The sequence below is a fragment of the Balaenoptera musculus genome, chromosome 3 (assembly GCF_009873245.2).
Source record: "Balaenoptera musculus isolate JJ_BM4_2016_0621 chromosome 3, mBalMus1.pri.v3, whole genome shotgun sequence".
NCBI lineage: Eukaryota > Metazoa > Chordata > Mammalia > Artiodactyla > Balaenopteridae > Balaenoptera > Balaenoptera musculus.
Window position 1 is genome coordinate 107,684,004 of NC_045787.1, and position 24,366 is coordinate 107,708,369.

General features: G+C 42.8%; 2 protein-coding genes, 1 non-coding gene and 1 pseudogene across 3 annotated transcripts in view; 1 reads left to right on the forward strand and 3 right to left on the reverse strand.

The window, feature by feature from the left end:
- Nucleotides 1–1,117: 1,117 nt before the first annotated feature.
- On the reverse strand, nucleotides 1,118–1,938 carry LOC118893322 (annotated as a pseudogene).
- Nucleotides 1,939–12,314: 10,376 nt separating this feature from the next.
- HINT1 (histidine triad nucleotide binding protein 1) lies at nucleotides 12,315–17,563 on the reverse strand. The gene is made up of 3 exons (XM_036846625.1): nucleotides 17,290–17,563; nucleotides 14,386–14,490; nucleotides 12,315–12,635 (listed from the first exon to the last, which is right to left on the reverse strand). Exons 1-3 carry the CDS (start codon nucleotides 17,398–17,400, stop codon nucleotides 12,471–12,473), a joined length of 381 nt encoding a protein of 126 aa, XP_036702520.1. The 5' UTR covers nucleotides 17,401–17,563; the 3' UTR covers nucleotides 12,315–12,470.
- Nucleotides 14,059–14,131, reverse strand: TRNAG-CCC. The gene has a single exon. It is a non-coding gene; the product is annotated as a tRNA-Gly (tRNA).
- Nucleotides 17,564–21,970: 4,407 nt separating the features above from the next.
- LYRM7 (LYR motif containing 7) overlaps nucleotides 21,971–24,366 on the forward strand; it is a 40,753-nt gene continuing 38,357 nt past the window's right edge. The window contains exon 1 of the mRNA XM_036846627.1: nucleotides 21,971–22,260. Within this exon, the coding sequence (XP_036702522.1) occupies nucleotides 22,243–22,260 (18 nt within the window). The 5' untranslated portion in view covers nucleotides 21,971–22,242. The remainder of the gene's footprint in view (nucleotides 22,261–24,366) is intronic.

A 24,366-nucleotide genomic window follows, 5' to 3' on the forward strand; every position in this document is an offset into this window, starting at 1 on the left:
GTAGTTCCTTTAAGTGTAGGGTTAGGTTGTTTATTTGAGATTTCTCTTGTTTCCTGAGGTAGACTTGTATCACTATAAACTTCTCTCTTAGAACTGCTCTTGCTGCATCCCATAGATTTGGATCATTGTGTTTTCATTTTCATTTATCTCCAGGTATTTGTTTACTTCTTCTTTGATTTTTTTCAGTAATCTATTGGTTGTTTAGTAGCATATCATTTAGTCTCCACATGTTAGTGTTTTTTCTTTCTTTTCTTTTCTTTTTTTTTTTTTTGGCTGCGCGGCTTGTGGGATCTTAGTTCCCCAACCAGGGATCAAACCCGGGCCCTCAGCAGTGAGAGCACAGAGTCCTAACCATTTGACTGCCAGGGAATTCCCTACAGTTTTTTTCTTGTATTTGCATTGTGGCTGGAAAAGATGCTTGATATGATTTCAGCCTTCTTAAAGTTTACTGAGACTTGTTTTGTGGCCTAGCATATGATTTATCCTGGAGAATGTTCCACGTATGCTTTAAAAGAATGCATATACTGCTGCTTTTGGACAGAATGTTCTATATATATCCATTAAGTTCATCTCATCTAATATGTCATTTATGGACAGTATTTCCTTATTGATTTTCTGTCTAGATGATCTGTCCATTCATGTAAGTGGGGTGTTAAAGTCCCCTACTATTATTGTGTTACTGTCAATTTCTCCCTTTATGTCTGTTAATAGTTGCATTATGTATTTAAGTGTTCTGATGTTGGGTGCGTATATATTTACAATTTTTTTTTTGAAAGACTAAAATTGTCACTTGGAAATAAAGTGGGGGAGGGCACACAGAAATAGGTTGAGAACACAATGGTTGGAGAGGGAGGAGCTGTAAATACAGCAACCTGCACACCACACATCTCAGAGGAACAGGCTCCCGCACACATGGACTTCATAATACCAGATGGTCTATTTGTTCCCAATATTAAAGGGCATCTAGAATTAGCTACAGTAAGGGATAAAAAGTTGTCTGAAGAATGGGCACAGAAAGACTATGTCCACAGATGGCCTGTCACTTGGGAGGGTGGAGCTGCTGGGCCTTCCTTTTGACCACTGTCTTGCAAAAAGTGCAGAAGGAGGAGGGGTGGCTTTAGTCATCTGCCATCATTCCTTTAACTGGATCCTTTTGCCTTGTCTAATCCAGCTATCTCTTCATCTCTTCTTCCATCCTTTGAATGTTGTCCATAGTCAGGTCAACCCACTTATCAAGCCAACAGAACAGCTGCCTGTGGAAGTTTGTAAACAGACACCTCTCTTACTTATGTATAAAGTTTTCCACTTTGTTCTGCAGGCCCCACCACTTGAACTTAACAGTAACCATTTTGTATGTATGAATGTATGGGTAGTCCTTCTGATTTACAAGTTCTTGCTTCCAGTTGGGGCCCAAGGGTTCTCAGCCTGTTTTGATAGATTTAAATTTTTCTGGGTCTTCCTCTACCTTGAAATCCTTGCTAAGTACTTGGTTTTGATCTTCAGTGTCTATATATATGGCTTCCACATGTTTCCATGCCTCAGGTTCCAGTTTATGCACATTCTCCTGGGTGCCAAGATATGGTTTGTGCCAGGTTTCAATTTTAATCAGAAAGTCTTCTTTCATGTACTCATTTGTAATAACAGTTCAGCAATAACGGTAGGAGGGTAGGCATTCCATGCTTTTTCATGTATATTCATGGCTCCCTCTGGGGCCAGCTTTCGAACAAACGTGGGCACTTTGCTCTGTAAGTGGTAGATCTTGTGTGTTTACTGGCCTTACTCACTCTCCTTCTCATAGGGCTCATTCACCAGGACCTCTATGCCTTTACCACCACCGGTTTCACTTTTATTGACCTCAGCCACAGAATACAGCTACCCCACTTGATACTCTTCCACAGCCACAGGTAAGATGACTTGATACTCTTTGAGCAGCACCATGTCGCTTCATGGCTAGGCAGCTGCCCACCCAGCCTGCTGCCTGCTTCCCAGTGGCCACTCTCCCCATGGCCTGGCCCAGTCTGGCTGCCTGTGCACCTTCCTTGTGGTCTGCTCTGTCCCTGACACTCTTGCTGCAATCACTGGTTGGCTTCTGCCGTCCCAGCCTCGCTGCCTCCTATGCCACTGCTGGTGCTGCCCAGAGCTCCAGTTCTGCCTACAATTATTATATCTTCTTCTTGGACTGACACTTGATCATTATGTGGTATCCTTCTTTGTCTCTTGTCACAGTCTCTTTAAAATAGACTTTAAGTCTATTTTGTCTGATATAAATATCACTACCCCAGCTTTCTTTTCATTTCCATTTACGTGGAAAGCCTTTTCCCAATCTCTCACTTCCAGTCTGTGTACGTCTTTAGATCTGAAATGAGTTTCTTGTAAGGAGCATATATATGGGCCTTGTTTTTGTATCATTCAACCACTCTATATCTTTTGATTGGAGCACTTAGTTCCTTTACATTTAAAGTAATTGTTGATAGCTTTGTACTTATTGCCACTCTGTTAATTGTTTGGGGGTTATTTTTGTACTTCTTTTTTGTTCCTTTCTTCTTCTTTTGTTCTCTTCCCTTGTGATTTGATGACTATTTTTAGTGTTATGTTTGGAATCCTTTCTTTTTTGTGTATCTATATAGATTTTTAGTTTGTACTTACCATAAGGTTTATATATAGAAATATATGTGAGTGTATGATTATTTTAAGTTGCTGATCTCTTAAGTCCGAACACATTTTAACAAGCATGCATTTTTACTCTCCCCACCTTTACTGTTTTTTGACATCATATTTTGCATCTTTTTGTTTTGTGTACCACTTGACTACTTATTCAGAATATAGATGATTTTACTACTTCTGTCTTTTGACCTTCCTACTAGCTTTATACATGGTTGATTTACTATCTTTATTGTATATTTGCTTTTATCGATGAGATTTTTCCTTCTGTAATTTTCATGTTCTAGTTGTGGCCTGTTTTTTTGTTTTGTTTTGTTTTGTTTTGTTTTTTGGTTAGTGAGTTCCCTTTAACATTTCTTGTAAAGGTGGCTTGGTGGTGCTGAACTCTTTTAGCTTTTGCTTGTCTGTAAAACTTTTGATCTCTCCATCAAATCTGAATGAAAGCCTTGCTGGGTAGAGTATTCCTGATTGGAGGTTTTTCCTTTCATCACTTTAAAGTGGGTGGTTGTGCAGCTGGGGGTCCTGGATCTAGTGTCCACCTGCTGGTTGGCAGGACATGTTCCTGACATGGCTGGCTGCAGGGTCCTGGGTGTCCCACAGCTGGCGTTGGCCCGCTGATGAGTGGGGCTCAATCCCAAGGGTGGCTGGCTGAGGGGTCCAAGGTGTCTCAGAGCTGGTGTAAACCTGCTGGAGGGCAGGGCCAGGGCCCTTGGGGTCCCAGGGCTAGTGCTGGCCCACTGGTGGGTGGAGCCAGTTCCCAGGGATTCTGGCTGCAGAGCCCTGGGGGACCAGAGCTCGTGTCAGCCACTGGTATGTGGGGCCAGATCTTGAGCAGCTGGTTCAGGGCCCCAGGGTTTCCCAGAGCTAGATTTGTCCTGCTGGTGGGTAGGGCCAGGGCCCAAGGGTCTCAGGGCTGGTGCTGGGTGCTTGTAGGTGGGCTGTGTCCTGACACAGCAAGGTGCAGGACTGCAGTGGTCCTGGGGCACGTGTCTACCCACTGGTGAGAAGGGCTGGGTCCTGAGGCCTCTGGCTGTGGGGCCCTGGGGGTCATGAAGCTGGTGCTGGCCTGCTGCTGGGTAGGCTGGGTTCTAACATGGCAAATTGTGGTACTTTAGTGGTCCTGGGGCTGATAGCCTGTTAGTGGGCAGGGCTAGGTTCTGGGGTCTCTGGCTGCAGGGTCCTGGGGGGTCCCAGGGCTGATGCCAACCCTCTGGCAGGTGGAGTCTGGGCCCAGGCTGTCCTGGAGCTATTGCCTGCCCACTGGTGTGTAGAGTCGGGTCCTAAGATCTCTGGCTGCAAGGCCCTAGGGGTACCAGAGTTGGTGTTATGCCCACTGCTGAGCAAAGCCAGGTCTCAACAACTGGCTGTTGGACCTTGGGGTTCCGAGGCTAGTTCTGGCGCACTGATGGGTGAGACCAGATCCTGGGCCCTCTGGTGGGCAGGGTCAGGTACCAGGGCAGCTGGGGGCTCAGGGGTTCCTAAGGCAGCCAATCTGCTGGTGGGTGAGGCTGTGCCCCTGCTTGGCTAACTGCTTGGTCTCAGGCATCCCAGTACTTGTGCCAACATGCTGGTGATCAGGGCTGGGTCCCGGCACTAATAAGCTAGGAGGACTCCAAAATGGCGCTTGTCAGCACCAGTGTCCTCGTGGTAGAACACATTACCCACAATGGCTGCTACCAGCGTCTGTGTCCCCAGAGTGAGCTCCAGTTGCTTCCTGTCTCTCTGGGAGGCTCTCCAAGATCAGCAGGTGGATCTGACCCAGGCACCTTTCAAATTACTGCCTCTGCTCTGGGTCTTGAAGTGTGTGAGATTTTGTGTGTACCCTTAAAGAGTGGACTCTCTATTTCCTACAGCCCTTTGGCTCTTCCAAAAGTAAGCACCACTGGCTTTCAAAGCCAAACGTTCTGGGGGCTTATCTTCCTGTTGCAGGACCCCCAGGCCCGAAGCTGGGGAGCCCAATGTGGGGTGGACTTCTCGCTCCTTGGGGAGAACCTCTGCAATTGTAATTATGCTCCCATTTGTGGGTCATAAGAGTATGAGTTTTGTATGTATGAGTTTTGACTATACTGCATTTCTGCCCCTCCTACCCATTTCACTGTGGTTCCTTCTTTATATCTTTAGTTGCAGAAGATCTTTTCTGGTAGTCTCCAGGTCTTTCTCATCAATAATTGCTCTGTAAATAGCTGTCATTTTGGTGTGCCTGTGGGAGGAGGTGAGCTCAGTGTCTTCCTACTCTGCCATCTGGGCCACTCTCCCCGCTTTTTGTTCTTTTTAACTAAAATTCATGCCATAATTTTTAATTTTATTTATTTATTTATTTATTTATTTTTGGCTGTGTTGGGTCTTCGTTTCTGTGCGAGGGCTTTCTCCAGTTGCGGCGAGCAGGGGCCACTCTTCATCGCGGTGCGTGGGCCTCTCACTGTCACGGCCTCTCCCGCTACGGAGCACAGGCTCCAGACGCGCAGGCTCAGTAGTTGTGGCTCACAGGCTTAGTTGCTCTGCGGCATGTGGGATCTTCCCAGACCAGGGCTCGAACCCATGTCCCCTGCATTGGCAGGCAGATTCTCAACCACTGCGCCACCAGGGAAGCCCTCATGCCATAATTTTTAAATTTTAGTTACTTATTATTTTGTAAGTCATAATATGAGTAGAAAAAATATGTTGTAGTCAGTGTAATAGGACACTAGAAATGAGTGCAGTAAGAAAGGAGCTTTGACGTGTATACACTGATGGGGATAAAACTGATGACTAATAAGAACCTGCTGTATAAAAAAATAAATAAAATTAAATTAAAAAATTTTTAAAAAAAAGAAGAGCTTTACCTGGAATTAAAATGGCACCCACTACTATTTTCTTTTAATTTTTATTGGAGTATAATTGATTTACAATGTGTTACTTTCAGGTGTAGAGCAAAGTGAATCAGTTATACATATACTATATCCCCTCTTTTTTAGTTTCTTTTCCCATATAGGCCATTACAGAGTATTGGGTAGAGTTCCCTGTGCTATACAGTAGGTCCTTATTAGTTATCTATTCTGTATATCGTAGTGTGTATGTGTCGATCCCAATCTTCCAATTTATCCCTCCCCCTCCTTACCCCCCAGTAACCATAAGTTTATATTTTACATCTGTAACTCTATTATTGTTTTGTAGATAAGTTCATTTGTAGCCTTTTTTTATATTCCATATATAAGCGATGTCATATGATATTTGTCTTTCTCTGTCTGACTTACTTCACTCAGTATGACAATCTCTAGGTCCATCCATGTTGCTGCAAATGGAATTATTTTGTTCTTTTTTTATGGCCAAGTAATATTTCATTGTATATATATGTACCACATCTTCTTTATCCATTCCTCTATTGATAGACACTTAGGTTAGTTCCATGTCCTGGCTGTTGTGAATAGTGCTGCAGTGAACATTGTGGTACATGACTCTTTTTGAATTATGGTTTTCTCAGGGTATATGCCCAGTAGTGGGATTGCTGGGTCATATGGTAGTTCTATTTTTGGTTTTTTAAGGAACCTCCATACTGTTCTCCATAGTGGCTGTATCAATTTACATTCCCACCAACAGTGTAGGAGAGTTCCCTTTTCTCCACACCCTCTCTAGCATTTATTGTTTGTAGATTTTTTGATGATGGCCATTCTGACTGGTGTGAGGTGATACCTCACTGTAGTTTTGATTTGCATTTCTCTAATAGTTAGTGATGTTGAGCATCTCTTCATGTGCCTCTTGGCCATCTGCATGTCTTCCTTGGTGAAATGTCTATTTAGGTCTTCCACCCATTTTTTAACTGGATTGTTTGTTTTTCTGATATTGAGCTCCATGAGCTGTTTGTATATTTAGGAGATTAATCCTTTGTCTGTTGTTTCATTTGCAAATATTTTCTCCCATTCTGAGGGTTGTCTTTTTGTCTTGTTTAGGGTTTCCTTTGCTGTGCAAAAGCTTTTAAGTTTAATTAAGTCCCATTTGTTTATTTTTGTTTTTATTTCTGTTACTCTAGGAGGTGGGTCAAAAAAGATCTTGCTGTGATTTATGTCAGAGTGTTTTTCCTATGTTTTCCTCTAAAAGTTTTATAGTGTCTGGTCTTACATTTAAGTCCTTAATCCATTTGGAGTTTATTTTTGTGCATGGTGTTAGGGAGTGTTCTAATTTCATTCTTTTACATGTAGCTGTCCAGTTGTCCGAGCACCACTTATTGAAGAGGCTGTCTTTTCTCCATTGTATATTCTTGCCTCCTTTATCAAAAATAAGGTGACCATATGTGTGTGGGTTTATCTCTGGGCTTTCTATCCTGTTCCATTGATCTATATTTCTGTTTTTGTGCCAGTACCATACTGTATTGATTACTGTAGCTCTGTAGTATAGTCTAGTATAGTCTGAAGTCTGGGAGCCTGATTCCTCCAGCTCTGTTTTTCTTTCTCAAGATTGCTTTGGCTATTCGGGGTCTTCTGTGTTTCCATACAAATTGTAAGATTTTTTTGTTCTAATTCTGTGAAGAATGCCATGGGTAGTTTGATAGGGATTGCATTGAATGTGTAGATTGCTTTGGGTAGTATAGTCATTTTCACAATATTGATTCTTCCAATCCAAGAACATAGTATATTTCTCCATCTGTTTATGTCATCTTTGATTTCTTTCATCAGTGTTTTATAGTTTTCTGAGTACAAGTCTTCTCCTTAGGCAGGTTTATTCCTACGTATTTTATTCTTTTTGTTGCAGTAGTAAATGGGAGTGTTCCCTTAAGTTCTCTTTCTGATATTTTGTTTTTGGTGTATAGGAATGCCAGAGATTTCTGTGCATTAATTTTGTATCCTGCAACCTTACCAAATTCATTGATTGGTTCTAGTAGTTTTCTGGTGGCATCTTTAGGATTTTCTATGTATAGTATCATGTCATTGGCAGATAGTGACAGTTTTACTTCTTCTTTTCCAATTTGTATTCCTTTTATTTCTTTTTCTTCTCTGATTGCTGTGGCTAGGACTTCCAAAACTATGTTGAATAAGAGTGGCGAGAGTGAACATCCTTGTCTTGTTCCTGATCTTAGTGGAAATGCTTTCAGTTTTTCACTATTGGGTATGATGCTTTCTGTGGGTTTGTCATATATGGCCTTTATTATGTTGATGTAGGTTCCCTCTATGCCCATTTTCTGGAGAGTTTTTATCATAAATGGGTGTTGAATTTTTTCAAAAGCTTTTTCTGCATCTATTGAAATGATCATATGGTTTTCATTCCTTAATTTGTTAATGCGGTGTATCACATTGAGAAAAATAACATTTTTTAAAATGAAGGATAAAGACCACTTTGATTTTCTTAGTAGCTTACTCAAGCAAATTATCTCAGTGATAAATTAAGACCCTTGAATGGTCTGAATCTATCACTTTTGGTCTAAACTTACAACATTTAATGTTAAAGGTAGGAGTCATTTCCCATTTAGCCTCCCTCTCAGTTCAGTTCTATCAAGCTGTGCTACAGAAACTGGCTTACACTCTGCTTATGAGCCCAACTGTTAACTCCAAGTTCTAACCCTGCTTACCCTGGCAGTCTCACCCTCCTAGCTAATTCAAAGGGCAGAACAATCAAATAGGCTGCTATGATAGTTAAAAGCCCAATCCACCTTATGCAGACAAGTAAGTTCCACCACTCCTGAATCATAGACCTTGTATTAATTATGGTAAATATTCCTAGTTGCTGTTTCCTAATCCCTGAAATCATAGTGGCTTTGAAACCGTGTAACTCAGATGGGGACTTGAACGCAGCCAAAATCCAGATTGGGGCTTGAACCCACAGGCCAGGACTTGAACCCAGCAAAAACCCAGATTGGGACTTGAGCCCATGGGCCAGGACTAGAACCCAGCCAAAAACCGGATTGGGACTCAAACCCAGGGTCTTTTAACTGAGATCACACACCTGGTCTCAGGACTTAATGAAGCTCGGGTTTGTTTTTTTTTTTAATTTATTTATTTTGGGCTGCATTGGATCTTCGTTGCTGCGCACGGGCTTTCTCTAGTTGTGGCGAGCAGGGGCTACTCTTCGTTGTGGTGCGCGGGCTTCTCATTGTGGTGGCTTCTCTTGTTGAGGAGCACGGGCTCTAGGCATGTGGGCTTCAGTAGTTGTGGCTCGTAGGCTCTAGAGTGCAGGCTCAGTAATTGTGGCGCATGGGCTTAGTTGCTCCGCGGCATGTGGGATCTTCCTGGACCAGGAATCGAACCTGTTTCCCCTGCATTGGCAGGCAGATTCTTATCCACTGTGCCACCAGGGAAGCCCGAAGCTTGGGTTCTTGTTGTCTCGTCACAGAAAGAATTCAGTGAGAGACAAAGTGATAGGTAAGAAGTGGATTTATTTAGAGAGAAACACACTCCACAGACAGAGCATGGGCCATCTCAGAAGGCAAAAGTGGCCTCAGGGTATGGGGTTGTCAGTTTTTATAGGGGTGGGTAATTTCATAGGCTAATGAGTGGGAGGAGTATTCCAGCTATTTTGGAGAAGGGGTGGGGATTTCCAAAAATTAGGCCAGCACCTACTTTTTGAACTTTATGGTCAGCCTTGGAACTGTCATGGCACCTGTGAGTGTGTCATTTAGCTTGCTGATGTGTTACAATGAGCGTATCCTGAGGCTTAAGGTCTAGTGGACTTGTCCGCCTTCTTGGACCTATTGGTTCTAATCAGTTTATGTCATGTCCTCGGGCTATGTCATTCTTTTAAAAGTTGTGCCCTGCCCCCTTCCCTCCTGTTTCAGCTTAACAAATTCTGATGTGGGTCAGGAATAATGAGAACTCTGCCGCATTCATTCAGGGATTCAAGCTCCTTCCATCAAACAGCTCATTGTCCTCTGCTGGATCCTTTCTGCATTTTGCCAAGACAAAGGAAAAAAGAAAGCATGGGGGATAGATAGCATGGGAGATTTTTCTGGGGCTTGAAATGGCATACATCAGTTCCTCACACATCTCACTGACCAGACTACAGGCACATGCCCCCACATAGCTGAAGGGGTGCAGGGAAATGTAGTTTAGCTATATGCTAAGGAAAAGAGGATGTTTGTTATCTATTGCTATGTAACAAATTATCCCCAAACTTAGTGGCTTAAAACAATCCTTTGTTATCTCTTAATTTCTGTGGGGTAGGAATTTGGGAGATTAGTCGGGTGGTTCTGCCTTGGAGTCTCTCATGAGGTTGCGGTCATCTGAAGGCTTGACTGGAGCTGGAGGATCTACTTCCAGGGTGGTTTATTCATAGCTGACATGTTAACGCTGGCTGCTGGCAGGAGGCCTCAGTTCCTCCCAACATAGGCTTTCCCACTGGGCTGCTTGCGTGTCCTTGGCCATAGCAGCTGGCTTCCCCCAAAGAGAGCAATCCAAGAGAACAAGGTATATAAGCCACAAGCCCTTTGTGACCCACTACACGAGGGTGTGGATGCTAGGAGAGGATGTCTGTGGGCTATCTTGGAAACTGGCTACCACATGAGGTTTGGTGAATATCTGACACAAGTCTGTTTCAGGCAGTTTGATACTGTGATTTATGGTAAGAAATACGTATTTGGTCTTCATCTCCCTTTCTGGCACAGAGCTCCTAAAACCCTTGTAATTATCCTAAGTGATAAGAGGGATAAAGGTATCTTTTGTTATGTTAATGAGGTGACTTTTGGACCACCCTTAGGTAACCTAAGGGAATCAACCCCTTGATTGGAACTTTCAGCCCTACCCAGCAACCTCAGGGAGGGGGAAATGGGCTGGAAGTTGAATTCATTACCAATGGCCAATGATTTAATCAATCGTGCCTATGCAGTGAAGCCTCCATAAAACCCAAAAGAGCATTTTTCAGAGATTCCAGGTTGGTGAATACGTGGAGATTTGGGAAGAGTGGTGCACTGAAAGAAAGCATGGAAGCTCCTGGCCCTTCCCCATACTTTGTGCTATGTACCTCTTACCTGGCTGCTTCTGAATTATATCCTTTTATAATAAATCACTGATCTAGTTAGTAAAATGTTTGAGCTCTGTGAGCCACTCTAGCAAATTAACTGAAGTCGAGGAAGAGTCTTGAGAACCTGTGATTTATAGCCAGCTGGTCAGAAGTACAGGTAACAACCTGAGCTTGTGAATGGCATCTGAAGTTGGAGGGATAGGGGGATGGCAGTCGTGTAGGGCTGAACCCTTAACCTGTGGAATCTGATGTTATCTCTGGGTAGTGTTAGAATTGAATTGAACTGTAGGACGCCCAGCTGGTATCTGGAGAATTACCTGGTGCTGTGTGGGATACTCACCCCCCCCACCGCCCCCCACCCCCCTGCACACACTGAAAATTGAGTCTCAGAACGATTTTAGGCAGAAAGGTCGGACACAATCAGCAAGACAACTTAGCGGTTATCTACCTGATTTATTAGCACTAGTTTGATGAAATCAATGGGAAAGTTAATATGCCTAAGGAACTAGACTCAACCCTCTTATATATAATACAAATGCTTCTCTCATTATTACATTTTATACAGTGGCACAAATCCCTCCAAAACTCATCCCCCACCCCAGAACTTCCCTCATAAAAAAGGCATAAAAATACGTAAAGCCATAAAGTATTAGGGGAATAATTTCTTTTATAAATCCTCCTAGGGTGGGAAAGGCTCTTAAAAATATGAACTAAATTAAAAATTGATACATTAACCATATAAATATTTTAAACAAACACCATAAACAAAGTAAAAAAATGACAGTTGGAAAAAACTCACTTGTAGGACATATACAGCCAATTTCCCTAATCCACTCCCCCTAAATTTTTTAAGTCACTAATAAAATTAAAAATTTAGAAGAAAAACAATTTGCAATAAAATGTGTCAAAGTCTACTAAAATGGTCTTAGGGATTAAAAATGGAAGGAACCCATAAACACAAAGAGAATGAGAGAAGAGACAAAGCAGGCAAGAAGTATTAAATAAATTTTAGAAGCTGGAAAGTGCCTACATGAAGGAAAGCAAAGAAGCAAACCTGTTTGCCCTGCACAAACTTAGAAAGGCTAGGGTGCATGGCAAGACCAAAAAAAAAAAAGTTTTGTTGTCAGCCTACATAAGAACTCAAACCCTGAGATTTCCCCCCAACTCTACATAGCCAGAGTCATGCATAACTTAAAAATTTTTGCTAGTGTGCACATACACATTCACAACAATGAGTTTTCAATTTGGAGAGTTAATTCTAAATAATATATTTTCAAGTCTTTATATTAAATAGCGTTAGGTAACAAGGAAACATCATTGTATGGCTTCACATGGTCATCAAAGATTCTGTGACAAATCTACTTTCATCCCTTCCACACTACCCCAGTAGTACAGGAGAAACACGTGACCTGGACAAAAAGCATCTTTGCTAGACCCACAACTGTCATTTTCTGGATCAATCACATCACATACTCCTTTGTTCTTAGAAAATAAGAGAATTGGATTAGAAAATCTTCTCCTGGACTAATTTTTACCCTAAAAGGATATTTCAAAGCAAAAGCTAATTTTATGAAATTTTTAAATTTGTCTTCAAAGATCACTCACACCATTATAGCCATGTACATAGGCTGAGTCCTCCGTGGGGAGAAAAAATAAAAACCTCCCAAATTATGAACTCCACCTTCAAACATTCCAACAAATATGTTTTTTAAAATAAGTCAAATACAGAATTCAGACCATGCAACAATGCCTTTTATTACGTATGGGTTTTTTAAATTATTTCTGCAATCTCTCCATACACAGGCAAAAAAAAGTATTGTTTTGCATATTGGAACTTGCAGATCTGATCACTGCATAGAGAAGGGAAAATGATCCCTACAACACACTTAACCAGGAGGCCAATTCATCTGCCGACCTCCAAGAACATGGAGATGAACATGATACACAGACTGTCCCCCATCTGAACCTTCATTCACCACCATTCGATAACCCTTCTTCAGGCCCAGATCAGCAGCACATTTCTTGCCAACAATCATTAAATGTCCAAGAAGCTGGAAAAAAAATAAAAGTTTCTTAAGCAATGGTAATTTACAACTTCTTGTAATCATGTAACAAACTACCAAGTTGAAATATTAAATTAAAAAACTGCCAAACTGAAACAGACTTTGGGCAAATATTTGGAAACACTTTTAATCCTAATATAATATAATCTACAATTAAAAACCCAGTAAGATTAGGTGTTTATTAATTACTAATTTCAATAAACAAATTAGAGACAAAAATCTGCTCAATTAAAACAATTTTTAAATCATATTCCAAGTGGTATTTAAATTTTCTTAATAAGGCAAGATACCTTGCTTGCTTGTTATGGGGGAGTGTATCAGTTGGGATAGAATTGGTTATGCTGTGGTTAACAAACCACCCCCAAATCTGGTTTACAACAAACATACATTTCTTGTATTTACTACATCTTCATCACAAGTTGACCAGGCTCTATATTCTACATCTTTTTCACTTTGAAACCCAGGCTGATGGAACAGTCTCTGTATGATCACAGTGGCAGAGGCAAGAGAGAACATGGCAAACTGGGTGCTAGCTCTTAAAGTTTCTATTCAAAAGACATGTATCACTTCTGTTTGTACTCATTGGCCAAGTTAAGTCATACGACCAGGCCCAACATCAGTGAGGTCAGAAGTATAATGTACCCCTAAATAAAATAGTATTTATGAACAATTATATAATCTACTACAAAGAGCACCAGGAAAAATTTTAATTGAGGCCAGTACCTCCTAGCAAAATCAAGTAATTATTTTTCTTTAACGGCATTAACAGAAGAGCCAATGAACCCTCTCCTGTACGGTAACACTATTTCTTACTTAAGGAAAAATGAGTCTCACCAACTAATCCTTGCTTAGAACCCTTTTTTGTTTAAGAATTTGTGGTGATGACTTCTTTTGGGCATCATTCTGGGATTGTTGGTGGGAGTGTAGTTTTGACCCCAGAAGGCTAGGAAATGGGTAAGAAAATACACTAATCAGTCAACACTAAAGATACTCCATTTCAAACGCTGAAAATTAATTTCCTATTTTCCATGCCAAACTATGTCCAATTACATTGCTCAACATAGCATATCAGAGGTTCTGCATAAGACAATGAAAATAGTAAGGTTCTCTAATTAAAAAAACACGAAAAGTATGGAACTACATCTAATGTGAATATACATCTTTTCTCTTTATCAAATTCTCAGGGAGAAATGAAAGTCTAAAGATGAAATTTGTTTTGTAAATTTAAGCCCAGAGATCATTTGAATAAAGGAATTAAAATCCAAAAAAAAAAGAATTTGTAGTGATGGATGTAAACAAGACTTACTGTGATCATTTTCTTTTTGGAAAAAAAAAAATTTATTTATTTATTTGGCTACGCCAGGTCTTGGTTGCAGCACTCGGGATCTTTGCTGAGGCATGTGGGATCTAGTTCCCTGACTGGGGATTGAACCCAGGCCCCCTGCATTGGGAGCGCAGAGTCTTACCCACTGGACCACCAGGGAAGTCCCACTGTGATCATTTTGTAGTATATACATATATCAAATCATTATGTTATATACTTAAATCTAATGTGTTATATGTCAGTTATATCTCATTAAAAAATCAAACTACTTATACATTGCCTTGAACCCCTGATGATTTTCTGATTTTCCTAAGTAATGCCCTCAGGAAAATGAAAATGTGACATCACTTTAAAGTCAAAATTTAGTCTCCCAATTTAAAAAACAAGAAAATTAATGTTAGTAAATGTACTTACACCTTCATCGTCATCTTCTGCTGCAGAAATCTGGGATATATGTTTCTTGGGTATCACCAGAAAATGTGTTGGTGCTTGAGGGGAAACGTCATGGAAAGCAAGACACTGGAATAAGAAGGGGGAAAAATCAAGGTTTTCATATATAATCTTACAGCCTAAACTTATCATTCTTTCACACTAACCCCATGGGAAACACTGTAATAAATGCTAGGAAATCAGAATTGGACACAATACATGTGGTCCTCTGGTCCTTTTCATGGAAGTTACAGTCTAATGGTATCTTTTTGAGTTATAGTTTTGTCCGGGTATATGCCCAGGAGTGAGATTGCTGGATCATATGGTAACTCTATTTTTAGTTTTCTGAGGAACGTCCATACTGTTCTCCATAGTGGCTGCACCAATTTACATTCCCACCAACAGTGTTGGAGGTTCCCTTTTCTCCACACCCTCTCCAGCATTTATTTGTAGCCTTTTTTTTTTTAAACTTTGGGTTTATTTATTTATTTATTTATTTATTTATGGCTGTGTTGGGTCTTCGTTTCTGTGCGAGGGCTTTCTCTAGTTGCGGCAAATGGGGGCCACTCTTCATCGTGGTGCGCGGGCCTCTCATTATCGCGGCCTCTCTTGTTGCGGAGCACAGGCTCCAGACGTGCAGGCTCAGTAATTGTGGCTCATGGGCCTAGTTGCTCCGCGGCATGTGGGATCTTCCCAGACCAGGGCTCGAACCTGTGTCCCCTGCATTGGCAGGCAGATTCTCAACCACTGTGCCACCAGGGAAGCCCTGTAGACTTTTTAACGATGGCCATTCTGACCGGTGTGAGGTGGTACCTCATTGTAGTTTCGATTTGCATTTCTCTAATAATTAGTGATGTTGAGCATCTTTTCATGTGCCTGTGGCCATCTATGTGTCTTCTTTGGAGAAATGTCTCTTCTGCCCATTTTTCCATTGGGTTGTTTTTTTTTTGTTGTTGAGTTTTATGAGCTGTTTGTATATTTTGGAAATTAAGCCCTTGTGGGTCATATCATTTGCAAATATTTTCTTCCATTCCGTAGGTTGTCTTTTCGGTTTTCGTTTTGTTTTGTTTTTTTATGGTTTCCTTTGCTGTGCAAAAGCCTGAAGCCTGTAAGTTTGATTAGGTCCCATTTGTTTATTTTTGCTTTTATTTCTATTGCCTTGGGAGAATGACCTAAGAAAACATTGGTACAATTTATGTCAGAGAATGTTTTGCCTGTGTTCTCTTCTAGGAGTTTTATGGTGTCATGTCTTATGTTTAAGTCTTTAAACATAAGCCATTTAAGCCATTTTGAGTTTATTTTTGTGCATGGTGTGAGGGTGTGTTCTAACTTAATTGATTTATATGCAGCTATCCAAATTTCCCAACGCCACTTAAAGGAAATCTTTTGATTCACGTCCCCACCTTCCCTAGGTCAGGAGCCCTGGTTGTGCAATTTGGTTTTTTTCCTTTATGGCGGTGATCACATTTGTAATGAGAAATTTGCTGATATTTGACCAACACCGATTTCTTCCAACTTTACTCAATTACTTAATAAATATATCTATTCTCTTTTGTAGAAATGAAGAGCATAAGTAACATTTAGACAAATTACATACCACTTGAATGGTTTTGAATCTCTTGTTCTCTACTGAAGGTGGAAGCTGTTTAATAGAACCTATCCCAGCTTAACTGTCTCAGGAGTTATTCTACTTGGTACTCTGTACGAAAATGCTGTATCATTTAGATTGCTTCATGCTGTTACACCTTAGAACTTTGATGGCTCACAAGTCAGTATTTCAACGATCATTTATTAAAAGAAACTTAAAATATTTTTAAGGAAATACACATTACCTACAACAAAAGAACTCCCCTAACGGACAAATAAAGATATTTAAATAAATTCACCTCGAGGAATTAAATCTTAGGTGTTCTGAATCTAAGAATGCTACTAGTAGCATAAAATGTTTCCTTATATTCCATATTTCATAAAGCTAATTTATTAAAGTTCACAAACCTTGTACCTAAATCAGCCAACCTGTCCAGCTTTATGTGAGATCCATAAATGTAACCGCCCACTAAATATTTTATACAAGATGTCTCGAAGTCAAATGAACTCGGCCTTTCTAAAACAGTTTCACCTAGAGTGAAGTCAACAAAAACGACATTCTTAATCCCTTGGCATAAAATTGCTTCCTGTAAAATATAAAAGGAACCATTCTTCCCGGGAGGGGCCAAAGGAAAGCAAATCCTAGATGCAGGCCCACTCTCATCTCAGGAGTCCTAGGCCCGAGAATGGGCGGCGGGGGTGGGTCCGGGTGGCGTTGGCGAGCGGCCCTCGCCCAGGCCCAGCGCGTCTGTGCCGCCCCCAGGCCGTTCGCCCCCGGCCCTCTAGCGCAAGGCGGCGGGGACAGGCGCCCGGGAGCTCCCCGGCAGGCCGGCTGTGCGCGGGAGATCGCGGAGATTGGGCCCGAGTTCAGGGTGCGATCGGGTTTCTGCCTGTCAGGCAGAGCGCGGGCGAGATTGTCAGATTCCTGACACAGGAGAGGTCCGAGGCAGTCGGGGAGCAGGCGGGCGCTCAGGCCGAGGACCCGGCGCGCCCACAACAAGCGCCCAGACCCCGCAGCGCGGGCCCGCGGGCGCCCGGCGGCCTGGCCAGCGCTCCGGGCTGATAACGCGTAACCGGAGCGCAGACACGCGCCGGCCGGCCGCCTCGGAGCGGTCGCGGCCCAGCCCGCTGGCTGCGGGCCCGAGGCAGAGGCCGCGCGAGGCGGCCCGCTGCCTTCCCTTCTCCGCGGCGCACCCTCACCCCGACTCTTCCCTTCCCTTCCCTTCCCACCACGGGAAACCCGCGTGTCCACAGGCGGCTGCCCCGCCTCAGCCCACGAGCGAGGCGGCGCCCGGTGCCTACCTGGTCATCCTCATAAATGATTTTGGCTGGGATTTCCTTGCGAATGATCTTCCCGAAGATCGTGTCGCCACCAGGCCGGGCGGCCTGAGCCTTAGCGATCTCATCTGCCATCTCGGCCTCCCTCCCGCGCGGCCGTCCGGGGAGAAGGTCGGGAGGAGGGAGGAGCCGTGGGAGCTGGCAGAGGGCGGGAGCTGGCGGCCAAGCCTGCGGGGGGACCGCTGCTCTCTTGCCCCGGCAGCTCGTGCGCGTGCGCACTGGCGACGTGCGCTGGGCTGCTATGGGCGCGCGGCAGCTGTAGGGGAATCGCTGGGCGCGACTAAGCTGGAGGGCGGTTCCTGATTGGAGGCCCGAGGGTTCCGCACCAAGGTCGTTTTTCTTTCTTTCTTGTCTCTGGGGGAGCGTTGTTACTGCAGTAAGCCCTTTACTTAACTTATGGAAGCTTGTAGGAAAAATCGGATACTGTAACTGAAAAGATTTGGTAACCTAAGCAGTACTGGCCGTTTTTGCTGGCAGAGACACCATGATAATTTCATTTGTCAGCTACATAGGTCTTAGCTCCAGCAAGTAAGCCCTCCTGCACCCATTTTTTTTTCTCTAGCAGTGGTTCGCAACCTTGACTGCACGTTAAAATCACTTGGGGAGCATGTAAAAAGTCCCCAGGAACTTGGCCACACCCCAGGTCAGTTAAATCACTCTCTGGGGGTGAGAGACCCAGGCATCAGTAGTTTGTAAACCTCCCTAGACTGTTCTGCAAAGAATTATTCCCAGCATTAATCAGCATAATGTAAGATGCCCCACCTTAAAAGAACACCACCTTTCCTAACCCCACATACCCCTCCATGTCTTTGTTCCTTTTTAAAAGAGTTTTCTATATATTGTGTCCACTTTATCTTTCTTTTTTGAAACCATTTGCCTCTTGTCAAGGTCACTAAGGACCTCCACTTACAAAATCCTATAGGCAATTCCAGTTCTCATTATACTTGACCCCTTGGCAACATTTGCCACTGTTGACCATGGCCTCTTTTCAGCAAAAGCCTTCACTCTCCTACCTCTCTGGATGCGATTTCTCCTTCATAGTGAGCCTTCTGTTCCAGGCCTCTCAACGCATTCCATTCTTCGCCCTCTTCTCTAGCTAACACTTAATCCCCAAGTGTCCTTATTATGAAAAATTATACCTTTACCACTTTGCCTTGGCAAAATTATTGATAGTGGTCCCCTTTAATCACAAAAGTGTCCCATTTAGTACTTTTGGTATAAAGACATTCCTGAGACAATTGGTGAAATCTAAATAATGCATACAAATTAGGAAATAGTTTTGAAAGTCTTGTTAATTTCCCCACATACATACAGCAAAATTACCAAAATCAGTTGATCTGGGGTGGGGCCCTATAATTTAGGTTTCTAACAGTTTCCAGGTGATGCAGTTGCTGCTAGCCTGGGAACTACACTTTGAGAACCACTGATGTAAGAGAATGTCTTTTTTGTAGGAAAAAAACCTACTGAAGTGTTTAGGAGTATAGCAGTATTGTGTCTGCAACTCACTTTCAAACAGTAAAGAGATCCCCAAAAAAGAAAAGGATAAAGCAACTGTAGTAAAATGTTAACAGTAGGGGAAACTGAGTGAAAGGTATTTGCAAATTCTATCTATCATTCTTGCAACTTTTCTGTAAGACTGAAGTTGTCAAAATTAAAAAATGAATATATACTGGGTTGGGTAGTAAATAATATGGTCATCTTTCACTAAGAGGCTTTGCTATCTACAGAGTAATGACTCCAGTATTTATCTCCCGACCCCTTAATTCCAGATTGGTGTATGATACATATTTCTGCCTACTCACCACCTTCAGTAGGATGTCTACCAGGCACTTCAAATTTATTTTTACTCCCTCGCAACAAACAATCTAAAAACCTCTTCCTGCAGCATTTTACATCTACTATAATGTCATTCACCAAATTGCACAAGCCAGAAGCCTTGCAATCATCAACTCTTCTTTGTGGATTTTCAACACATATGAATCTAATCACTTCTCACCTCTTCTACTCCACCACCCTAATCCAAGTCTCTATCATATCTTGCCTGGAGTACTTCAAGAGCCTCCTAGTTTGCCTATCTGCTTCTACTATAGTCCATTTGCTATACAGTAGCGAAGATGATTTTTATAAAATGTAAATCATGATGTCACTCTCCTGATGGTAAGGCATTTCATCATAGAATTAAATGTAAAATCCTAAACTTGGCTTATAAGCTCTTAAGTGATCAGGCCCACGGCTGCTTCTCCTACTTCATTTCCTTCCATTTCATCCTTATTGACCAGCTTCACCCAAAGTGGGTATGATAGGCAGAAGATTTCCATCTCCTAATCCCTGGAGCCTGTGACTATGTTACTTTACATGGTAAAGGGGATGTGCAGATATGATTAAGTTAAGGGTCTTCAGGTGGGGAGATTCCTCAATTATCCAGGTGGGCCCAGTGTAATCACATGAACCCCTTTAAATGAAAGAGGGATACGGGAGAGTGAGACTCAGACAAGGAGATATGATGATGGAAGCAGAGGTGAGAGTCAAAGACTGAAGATGCTCCACTGTTGACTTAGAAGATGGAAGGGGCCACAAGCAGATGACATTCTGGAAGTCAGAAGTCCAAATTGGGTTTCACTGGGCTAAAATCATGGTGTCAGCAGGGCTGCATTCCTTCTAAAGGCTCTAGGGGAGAACGGTTCCCTTGCCTTTTCTGTCTTCTAGAGGCCACCTGCGTCCCTGGGCTTCTGGCGCTTCCTCCATCTTCAAAGACCACAGAAGAGCATCTGCAAACCTCTCCCTGACTCTGCTTCCTTCTTCCACTTATAAAGATCCTTGTGTTGGGACTTCCCTGGTGGTCCAGTGGTAAAGAATCCGCCTTCCAATGCAGGGGATGCGGGTTCGATCCCTGATCGGGGAACTAGGATCCCACATGCTGCGGGGCAGCTAGGCTGGCGTGCCACAACTACTGAGCTCAAGCACCTCAACTAGAGAGCCCGCATGCCGCAAACTACAGAGCCCACTTGTTCTGGATCCTGTGCGCCACAACTACAGAGCCCACCCGCCCTGGAGCCTGAGTGCCACAACTAGAGAAAAGGAAAACCGCACGCCACAACTAGAGACAAGCCCGCGTGCTGTAACGAAAGATCCTGCATGCCTCAGCGAAGATCCCGGGTGCCACAACTAAGAACCGACGCAGCCAAAAATAAATATAAATAAATAAATAATAAATAAATCTTAAAAAGAAAAAGATCCTGTGTTCACATTGGGCCCATCAGACAACCCAGGATAATCTTCCCATCTTAAAATCCTTAATTTAATCACATCTGCAAAGCCCCTTTTGTCATAAATGGTAATAATATATTCAAAAGTTCCTAGGATTTAAATAGGGACATGTTTTGTAAGCCATTAGTCAGCCTACCACATACTCCATGACCTTACATGATGAACATGTAGGAATTTCCTGTTCAGTTCTGGGTCCCACACTTTGAGATGCCAACAAACCAAGACATATTCCCAGAACAACCAGAATAGTCACCTCTTTTATGGAACAGCTCAAGGAACCATACAGATTTACCCAAGAGAAGAGAAGCTTCAGGACTGAATTGATTTTTGGGCACTATGGAAACTATACTTTGAAATGTTGGCAGATAAGTGGCTTTGGTTAACTGAATACAGGACCCTAGTTAGCCAGAAATTATGAAAATAAATTATGAATGTTCAGGAGATTGGGCTGTGATTCTAAACTGAAAATGAAAATAGGCATCTTTGAATCATTCATTAGCAATCAGAAGGCACTACTATACAATGTCACAAGAATCATCTAACTTATTGTTTCCTGGATAAAAGACAGTATCCAGTATATTTGGTTTAATTGCTTATGTTAAACGTTCTTTTGCAAATCCAATGCATTTTAATTTTTAAAAAGTCGACTATTATCTTGCTATTCTCATGATGACTTGCAGTATTCTTTAAAATGACATAAATCACAGAGAAGGAAAAGGGTCTTGGATATCCATTGGTCTAAATCTTTCATTCCTAATAAAAAGTCCATTTTACCTAAAAGTTAACCTGAGGGGTGGGTAGGGAAGACAAACCATGATTATGCGATGGGAGCCAGGTTGAGATTTTTTTCTTGATGCTTGCAAGGTCATAAGTTAAATGTACTTAAATGCTTTATGATTGTTTATGATCATGATGCTGCTAATAAACTATCTGTTTCCAACTTCTTGACCAGCAAAACCAAGGAGTAGGGCAAGTTGAGTAGGCAGGATGAGTAGAGGGTAAGACTGAGCTTTCAGGTTAATCATAGGCATTTGTATCCCAGACCTCCATTTGCTAATCGTGTGGTCTTGAGCAAGTAACTCAACCTCACCTTCTAGAGGAATGAAGTGGGATAATGTACCAATAGCGCTTTTGGGAGTCAGCGTTCCAGTCAACGCCTACTATAGTTGTTAGGGCTCGGCTCTTATTTATGCACTTTTGCAAGGACACATTTGCAACCCGGAAACGTTAAAATAATGGTTCCTTAACAGATAACCCCAACCCCCAAACAGGAGGAAAGGACATAAAGGTGCCGAAGCCATCAATTAAGTGTCAATCCACACTCAGCCACCGGAGGTTGCCTCAGAAATGGCCGGAAGTGCCGCTGCCCCTAACTAACATGGCGTCCAGGTGATTTCCGTTCCCCTCTCGGCTGTAATTGAGCTCGGCTGCTCCTCGCGGTTTTCCCAGAGGGTACCGGCTTAGCAAACACCTCTCGCCTGTCCCTTCACGGGGGGCGGGGCTACGAAGGAGCTACTGCGTGGTGATTGGTTGCGGCTCGTTAAGAACGTGGCTACGGGGTGTTAGACCTTCCACACCAGGCGGTGACTGGTTGCCGAGAGGCGGGGCGGCTTGGCCGCTGGAGAAGTAGCAGGAGCTTTGAGGAGAGCCATGGGTCAGGCGGCCAAGGTGACTGGGTCCGGGGAGGGGTTTGGGTACGATGCCGGCGGGGAGGGTAAGGGCGCGGCCTTGCGAACGTAGACTGGAATCTCTGTAGCTGGGGTTCAGGACCCTCCACGGAGTATGTGGCCTTTACAGCTGAGGAGCCGGAGACCGACCCTGCAGGGCAGTGGAAGGTTTGTGCAGGTGCGGAGGAGAGAGGGCGACACAGGTGGTCCTGCTTCTTCGTCTACTGGGTACGGAATGTTTGTCCGTGATGCATGCCGGCGACTTGAGTTCTGCCGCCTTGCCATCTCCACACCGAGTGTTTGTGTGAGGGGCCCATTTCACATCCTTGGGAATTGTACGAGACCCCAAAGTCAGTCCTGCGCTGAAGCCATCCGATGAGGTGAAAGGTTTCGTCAGTTAACCAGACGGTGCACAGACGTCTAGGAACCAAGGAAACCGATTCCAGACAAAACCGTTTGCCAAAAGTAGCACTTAGCGAGACAGAACAGAAACCTGTGATTCCTGAGTGTTGTGAACGAGCTTGGGAAGTGATGGCCCCGCCGGGGTCGGGGGTCACATCCCCGAGGACCTTGTCTCGGATTCATTTCTTGTCAAACTGATGCGCATTCCTGGCCAGTGTACAATTCTCTGGGACCAGCCATCCCTAACTTTAAGTATTATCAGCATGGCCGGCTGAGACCAGTCCCTGTCACTGGTTGAGATATGGAAAAGGGGAAACGGCCTGCTATAGTCTAGTGAGGAAAAGCAGTGCTTATAATGGTTGGTCAATAACAGGGAGCCACCAAGAGTGCCTCGTGTACTACTGAACTCTGTGCTTAGTACATTTCAATATATGTCACAGGACCAAGAGAAACAGAATTGTAAACGGTTATTCATTCAAAACACTTACTGAGTGTCCATAATAGTTATTAGTAGCACCTAACAGCCAGCATTTAGCCTATACTGTCTAGGCATAGTGGAAGCAACAATAACTTCATACAGAAATCTGGCAGGTATGGAGAGTTTAAACAATTACTTAATTACAAGTGTAGTAAGTGCTTTGAATTGAAAATAGAGTTTTGTTTTTTTTTTATACAGCAGGTTCTTTGGGTTATATATTTTATACATATTAGTGTATACATGTCAATCCCAATCTCCCAGTTCATCTCCCCCCGAACCCCCCGCTTTCCCCCCTTGGTGTCCATACGTTTGTTCTCTACATCTGTGTCTCTATTTCTGCCCTGCAAACCAGTTCATCTGTACCATTTTTCTAGATTCCACATATATGCGTTAATATATGATATTTGTTTTTCTCTTTCTGACTTACTTCACTCTGTAAGACAGTCTCTAGGTCCATCTGTGTCTCTACAAATGACCCAATTTCGTTTCTTTTTATGGTTGAGTAATATTCCATTGTATATATGTACCACATCTTCTTTATCCATTCATCTGTCAGTGGACACTTAGGTTGCTTCCTTGACCTGGCTATTGTAAATAGTGCTGCAATGAACACTGGGGTGCATGTGTCTTTTTGAATTATGGTTTTCTCTGGGTATATGCCCAGTAGTGGGATTGCTGGGTCATATGGTAATTCTATTTTTAGTATTTTAAGGAACCTCCATACTGTTCTCCATAGTGGCTGTATCAATTTACATTCCCACCAACAGTGCAAGAGGGTTCCCTTTTCTCCACACCCTCTCCAGCATTTGTTGTTTGTAGATTTTCTGATGATGCCCATTCTAACTGGTGTGAGGTGATACCTCACTGTAGTTTTGATTTGCATTTCTCTAATAATTAGTGATGTTGAGCAGCTTTTCATATGCTTCTTGGCCATCTGTATGTCTTCTTTGGAGAAATGTCTATTTAGGTCTTCTGCCCATTTATTGACTGGGTTGTTTGTTTTTTTAATATTGAGCTGAATGAGCTGTTTATATATTTTGGAGATTAATCCTTTGTGTGTTGATTCATTTGCAAATATTTTCTCCCATTCTGAGGGTTGTCTTTTTGTCTTGTTTATGGTTTCCTTTGCTGTGCAAAAGCTTTAAAGTTTCATTAGGTCCCATTTGTTCATTTTTGTTTTTATTTGCATTACTCTAGGAGGTGGATCAAAAAAGACCTTGCTGTGAT